Source organism: Taurulus bubalis (genome assembly GCF_910589615.1).
Source record: "Taurulus bubalis genome assembly, chromosome: 20".
In the NCBI taxonomy this organism is placed as follows: domain Eukaryota; kingdom Metazoa; phylum Chordata; class Actinopteri; order Perciformes; family Cottidae; genus Taurulus; species Taurulus bubalis.
Genome location: NC_136608.1, coordinates 17,613,676 through 17,621,175, shown reverse-complemented (window position 1 = coordinate 17,621,175; position 7,500 = coordinate 17,613,676). Strand labels below are relative to the sequence as shown.

Sequence of the window (7,500 nt, the reverse complement as noted above, 5' to 3'; positions counted from 1 at the left end):
CCCGATCACATACACATTTTTCTAACTGGATGTTTTTGGGATCTGTTGTATTTGATCTCGTAACACGGTGTACTTGTACTAGCAGTACTTGTACTAGCAGTACTCGTACTGGTACAGCATCAGGGCCCAGTCACACCAGGAAGTGGCAGCTATGCCTTCACGTGACGTTGCCGATAAAGCTCGGTACACTGGCTTCTCCAGTTCAAGGAGGCGGGAGCGTATCCCAGCATGCATTGCGCTTGACGCCGGCATCGACACCTACACGAGTACGACTCAACCTCTGGTATCAAGTCTTCTTCAATACAGCACGATGTTCATTTAGTAAATGATGGTCATTCAGAGTCAAACAGACCATAAAGCAGGGGATGCTTTAGGGCGGGGCTACAAGGTGATTGACAGGTCGACGCCACGCTGTTTTCGTCTTTCACAGTGTGTTTTCACTTCATTAATAAAGTTAATTGTAACATTTTGGTCTTCATTCAGCGTTTGGTTGCACTTAGCTCCGCCCTCTTGTGTCACTGATGGTTGCAAAAAAACAAGATGGCGGACTCAAACTTCAGAATGGCACGCCACAAACTTATATATTATCATTATTATTATTATTATATAACTGCAACACATACGGATGTGACTGGACCCCTTTTTTATGATATTATTATTTGTTAGTGTGTTTCAGTGGATATGTTTAGTGTCTAAATCCTCTCAGAAGTGTTCATAACTCTGAAGGAAAACCTGAAACCCAAGCACTATCAGTCACATGCTAACGTCACGTTAGCTAGTCGACTATTAGTCACATGCTAACGTTGCGTTAGCTAGTCGACTATCAGTCACATGCTAACGTCGCGTTAGCTAGTTGACTGTCAGTCACATGCTAACGTCGCGTTAGCTAGTCGACTATCAGTCACATGCTAACGTCGCGTTAGCTAGTCGACTATCAGTCACATGCTAACGTCGCGTTAGCTAGTCGACTATCAGTCACATGCTAACGTCGCGTTAGCTACAGAGATTTCACTTCTTTGTGACAGTAGGTTGTGAATATGCTGCTCACGAGGCTCTAAGTCCCAAATAAAGTTACAAGTTTAAGTCTAAGTACTTCAATCCTCGGCTCTCTGGTTCCTCCTCCATGTGAGACAAAACCAACCAGTTTAACCCGGAAGATATAAACAGCTGACGTCTTTTTGTAGTGCTGAATGTACTATGCAGTCCTGAATGTAGTCCTCTATGTAGTGCTGAATGTACTATGTAGTCCTGAATGTAGTCCTCTATGTAGTGCTGAATGTACTATGTAGTCCTGAATGTACTATGTAGTCCTGAATGTAGTCCTCTATGTAGTGCTGAATGTACTATGTAGTCCTGAATGTACTATGTAGTCCTGAATGTAGTCCTCTATGTAGTGCTGAATGTACTATGTAGTCCTGAATGTAGTCCTCTATGTAGTGCTGAATGTACTATGTAGTCCTGAATGTAGTCCTCTATGTAGTGCTGAATGTACTATGTAGTTCTGAATGTAGTCCTCTATGTAGTGCTGAATGTACTATGTAGTCCTGAATCTACTATGTAGTCCTCTATGTAGTCCTACATGTAGTCCTCTATGTCCTAAATGTAGTCATACATGTACTATGTAGTCCTCTATGTAGTCCTACATGTAGTCCTCTATGTCCTAAATGTAGTCATACATGTACTATGTAGTCCTCTATGTAGTCCTGAATGTAGTCCTCTATGTAGTCCTGAATGTACTATGTAGTCCTCTATGTAGTCCTGAATGTAGTCCTCTATGTAGTCCTGAATGTACTATGTAGTCCTCTATGTAGTCCTGAATGTAGTCCTCTATGTAGTCCTGAATGTACTATGTAGTCCTCTATGTAGTCCTGAATGTAGTCCTCTATGTAGTCCTGAATGTGCTATGTAGTCCTGAATGTACTATGTAGTCCTCTATGTCCTAAATGTAGTCATACATGTACTATGTAGTCCTCTATGTAGTCCTGAATGTACTATGTAGTCCTCTATGTAGTCCTGAATGTAGTCCTCTATGTCCTAAATGTAGTCATACATGTACTATGTAGTCCTCTATGTAGTCCTACATGTAGTCCTCTATGTCCTAAATGTAGTCATACATGTACTATGTAGTCCTCTATGTAGTCCTGAATGTAGTCCTCTATGTAGTCCTGAATGTACTATGTAGTCCTGAATGTACTATGTAGTCCTCTATGTAGTCCTACATGTAGTCCTCTATGTCCTAAATGTAGTCATACATGTACTATGTAGTACATAGTAGTACATGTAGTCCTCTATGTAGTCCTCTATGTAGTCCTGAATGTAGTCCTCTATGTAGTCCTGAATGTAGTCCTCTATGTCCTAAATGTAGTCATACATGTACTATGTAGTCCTCTATGTAGTCCTACATGTAGTCCTCTATGTAGTCCTGAATGTACTATGTAGTCCTGAATGTACTATGTAGTCCTCTATGTAGTCCTACATGTAGTCCTCTATGTCCTAAATGTAGTCATACATGTACTATGTAGTCCTGAATGTAGTCCTCTATGTAGTCCTCTATGTACTATGTAGTCCTCTATGTAGTCCTCTATGTAGTCCTGAATGTAGTCCTCTATGTAGTCCTGAATGTACTATGTAGTCCTCTATGTAGGCCTCTATGTAGTCCTGAATGTAGTCCTCTATGTAGTCCTCTATGTAGTCCTCTATGTAGTGCACCTTCAGGCTGTATCTGCTGCTGGGCTCAAGTTACATAATCTTCAGACATCGCGGCTCCATGAAGCCTCGTTTTAATCGATTATTTGGAGACGTGCAGCTCTGGGTCGTCTTTTCTTCCACGTGTGTGTATATATATATATATATATATATATATATATATATATAGAGCGTCTTGTGAGTTTTATCAGCACGCAAAAAAAAGAAAATGACAGATTTTTCTTTTCATTTAAACAAGAATTCATAAAAGTAATCGTTTAAAAATGGCTATAAATATTAAAATATTGTCTTTAAAATGCTCCTGAATGGTCCGAAGTGGACAACCATCATGTTGTTATTTTTTAGCTTTTCTTTATCCTGGTTAAATTAACAGTTACTTTTTTCCAGACTTTGGTTGATTACATTCCCATTTCTTTTCATATCAGAGCCCTTTGATTTTAACATGACTTATAACTTGCCCATTAAACTGCCTTCTACTCTCCCGTCTTCACAGCCATTTTGCATCCTGATAAATCAGATTTATTTGATTAAATAGGGAACACAAACGGTGCGACTTAACCCAAACATACTTCTTTCTGCTAACCTTCCGGAAAATAAAAAATAAAACACGCTTAAAAACTCTAAATCTGTGCTTCGTAAGGCTGGGCAGTGCTAACAGGATATGGCTAAAAAAAGGCTAAGGCTAGCCACCAGACTGCCAAAAAAAAGGCAAATAGTTATCCAGCTATAGCCAGCTGACCGGTTTAAAGTTCGTAAATCAGTCGCAAAGTGACACAAAACAAACAACCAGCGGTTATTAGCCGGTTAACAGTTGGTCGGCTGACAGGCACTAAGCTAGCATGTCAACGCAGGCTAGCTACACACTGTAGAACCACAGCTAGCTAAGAACGTTAGCCAGCTAACCGGTCGATGGTTCAGTTCGGATTCATCGTCGTTAAAGTGCCAACTTATGTTCCCTAAACTGTAACACAAAGTATTTCATAGTGATATGAGACAAAGATTAGCATGCTAATCGTTGCTTTGTTTTTAGTTGTTTTTTTTTGCAGCTGTTACTTAAGTATTACGAGGATGTATCCGACTTGTTTGTTCAGTAAACAACATACATATTGTGTCTGCAGATAAAACCTTGTAAAACTAAGATCGTAAGAAAGTAGTTTTTTGGTGTCGATTCATCAGCTAAAAAGATTCTGCGGTTAAAAACATAAAAAAGCTTTGTTCCCTCCATCAGCACCATGTTTTTGACGTGTGTTTGAGTGTTTGGAGCTACAGAGTGAAGTTCTAAACCTGTGAGGTCACTTCCTGTCTCGCCGCTCACAATGTGTCTTTTATTTATTTCTGAGAACTCGAGGAGGCCGAACGCATTTCCCACTTTGTCGATAAAGTTTCCTTCAGCTCGGCCGATCGGCACGTTTGAACGCTGAGTTTTGTCCCGAACGCACCCTCGCGGCAACCGCCGCAAAGACCAGCCGTGAAACATAAAACAAGCGCTCCTCCGAACTGGACGAACCGGTTTCGCTCGGTTTTCCCAGCCGGTGTTGCTCACGAGCGCAGCTTCACAACTCCCACCACGGCGAGCGCGGGGTGCGTCCGCTCTCAGCTGACCAGCTTGGGCAGCACCGTCCTCGGCTGGATGTTCCCGTTGGCGTCGGTGATCGCGGCCAAGTTAGTCCTGGTTTTGGAGGAGGAGGAGGACGTGGCGGTCGAGGAGGTGGTGGCGAGCTTGGATATGGAGGTGATGGCGCCGTCGGCGGTGGTGGCGGTGCCGCGTTTGGAGGAGGAGGTGGTGGAGGTCTTTTCCATTGCGGTGGTGGCCGTCGGCGGCTTGGGGAGTCGCCTCCTCAGCCACGGGTGGCGCAGCGCCTGGCTGGGCGTCATCCTGAGCGCCGGGTCCCACTCCAGACACTGCTTGAGGAAGTCCAGGAACAGCGGGTCGTCGCCGCCCTTCAGCGCCGCGCTCCAGTCCTTGCTGCCCGGCGCGCCGCGTACCTTCCCCCGCCGCGAGCGGCCGGCGTTCAGCACGGCGGTGCCGTCGGGCAGCGTGGTGACGGTGCAGTACCGCGGGTAGCCCTTGGACGACACGAAGTTCTTGGCCCGCTTGGAGGCGTCGAGGAGCTTCTGGCCGGGCATGCCGAGGAGCTCGATGATGCACGCCAGCTGGTCGGCCTCGTCTTCGCCCGGCAACAGCGGGTAACCGGTCAGCAGCTCGGCCAGGATGCAGCCCAGAGACCACATGTCGATGGGCATCCCGTACCTGGAGCCTGGAGGACAACGAGCGACAGTTAAAACACCTTGCATCAACATCGTGAACTACTTAGCTAGTTAGGTTTAGGAAAAGATCGTTAAATACTTGGCTAGGTTTAGGAAAAGATCGTTAAATACTTAGTTAGGTTTTAGGAAAAGATCGTGAACTATTTAGTTAGGTTGAGGAAAAGATCGTGTAATACTTCGTACGGTGAAGGAAAAGATGGTGGTTTGGGTTAAAATAACTACGTGACACATAAATCAACGCTGACTTCTCATTTCTTTATATTGTTAAGCGTGGATAAGATAGAAAATAATAATAATAATAATAATATCGTGGAATATTCACGAATTCTCTCCGAACGCTGGATGAGAACTCACCTAGAATGACCTCTGGCGCTCGGTAGAACCTGGACTGGATGTAGGTGTAAACTCTCTGATGCTCATAGCAGCTGGAACCAAAATCTATGACCTGGAGACAAGAAAGGGTGGTTTCAATAGATGGAGTACGAACACACACACACACACACACACACACACACACACACACACACACACACACACACACACACACACACACACACACACACACACACACACACACACACACACACACACACACACACACACACACACACACACACACACACCTTGATGCCGCTGCGCCCCTGCTGCTTCAGCAGGATGTTCTCCGGCTTGAGGTCGCAGTGGATGATGCGGTTCTTGTGCAGCGAGTCCAGACACTGCAGGATGGAGTGGGCGAACTTCCTGACCAGCGGGAGGCTGAAGCCCTGGAACTTGTTCTTCTTGATGAGCTCGTACAGGTTCATGCTGAGCAGCTCGAAGGTCATGCAGATGTGGTTGCGGAAGGTGAAGTTCTCCAGCATGTGGATGACGTTCATGCTGGAGTCCTTGTCCTGCTTCCTCAGGTGCTCCAGGATGCGGATCTCCTCCGCCGCCTGCCGGTGGAAGCGCTTCTCGTTGCGGACCATCTTCAGGGCCACGTGGGTCTGAGACCGGTGGTCGAAGGCCTTCACCACCTGGAGGAGGAGGAGCATCGGCTTCATTCAAGACCTGCTACAGGACGATCGGTTAGTCGAATGATGTTTGCTCAATGCTACGGATGAAGAGGACGTCCTCTATCCAACTTCCCAGAAAACGGAGCAGCCTCTCTCTCATCTGTCCTTATCCTTCTAGACCTTTCTGCTGCCTTTGACACAGTGAACCACCAGATCCTCATCTCCTCCCTCCAGGACCTTGGTATCTCAGGCCTCTTCTCATCCTACCTCAACGATAACCTACCGGGTAACTTAGAGGATCTGTGTCTGAACCTTGTCCTCTCACTACTGGAGTCCCTCAAGGCTCCGTCCTGGGTCCTCTCATCTTCTCAACTCTCTCGGCTCTGTCATTCGCTCGCATGGCTTTTCCTACCATAGCTATGCCGATGACACCCAACTGATCCTCACCCGACTGACATCTCTCAGTGGATGGACACACATCACCTGAAAATTAACCCTGACAAGACTGAACTACTTTTCCTTCCAGGAAAAAGCTCTCCCACCCACAACCTCACTATTACCTTCAACAACTCAGTGTTGATCCGAGGAGGAGGAAGAGGAGCTTTGTGTTTGGTGTGAACACAATACGAGTAAACAATCCACATCCTCAGCAGTAGTAGTAACAGTTAGCCGTGTTACTAGTAGTAGTGCTATCAGTATATCAGTAGTAGTACTGTTACTACCTGTCCGAAGCTGCCCTTTCCGATGACCTTTAGCACTTCGTAGCGGTAGGAGATGTGGTCGTGAGGAACGTGGATGTAGGACCCCTGATCGTCGTCGTAGCCGCCGTTGTTGGCTCCGCCCATGACCCCCGACCTCTTCTTAGAATTCGGACCGACGAAATACACTGAAGGGCGATAGGAGGAGGGGGGAGTCAGAGGTCATACACATGTTGACCAATGGACTTCCACGATTTTTTCATGACTTTAAACCAAATTTCCATGAGCAAACATTTAGTGAAATCTGGGTGTAAACAGTAAAAAGTGAGTAAATGTAGTATTTAAACTAACAATAAGAATACAAAGCATACAGCAGATGCCTCAGAATCACGACCCGGCACCCGAATAACAGCTTTAGCTGCTTTAAAGAAAAAGAAAATGTATTCCCAGTTCTTAACCGGTGTTGTGTTGAGATATATATATATATATATATATATATATATATATATATATATATATATATATATATATATATATATATATATATATATATATTTATTGCTGCAGCTTATACTTCATTCATTTTGGTCAAAAATCACAACTTTGCAGAGCAAAATGTGACTTCTTCTAAAAGTGAAAGTTAAACAGTTTAGTATTAAACACGCCGAGAGAGGCCGCAAGTAAACCTTAAATGAGACAATAGTTTGATTAAAAGAATAAACATTTATATAGATGCCTGTATGTATGCCTGCTTATATTCTGAGCGTCTTTCTTTTAAAAGCATATTAATTATGTAAAACTCAGCGTAAATGAACGACATGAACACATGAATATAA

At 44.6% G+C, this 7,500-nt stretch overlaps 1 protein-coding gene across 1 annotated transcript in view; it reads right to left on the bottom strand.

The window, feature by feature from the left end:
- Positions 1-4,218: 4,218 nt before the first annotated feature.
- Positions 4,219-7,500, bottom strand: part of dyrk2 (dual-specificity tyrosine-(Y)-phosphorylation regulated kinase 2) — a gene marked incomplete at its 5' end in the record, with an annotated part of 13,475 nt that continues 10,193 nt past the window's right edge. Inside the window, 4 exon segments of the mRNA XM_079235736.1 lie at positions 4,219-4,964; positions 5,329-5,419; positions 5,598-5,987; positions 6,689-6,852. Of these exon segments, the coding sequence (XP_079091862.1) occupies positions 4,300-4,964; positions 5,329-5,419; positions 5,598-5,987; positions 6,689-6,852 (1,310 nt within the window). The 3' untranslated portion in view covers positions 4,219-4,299.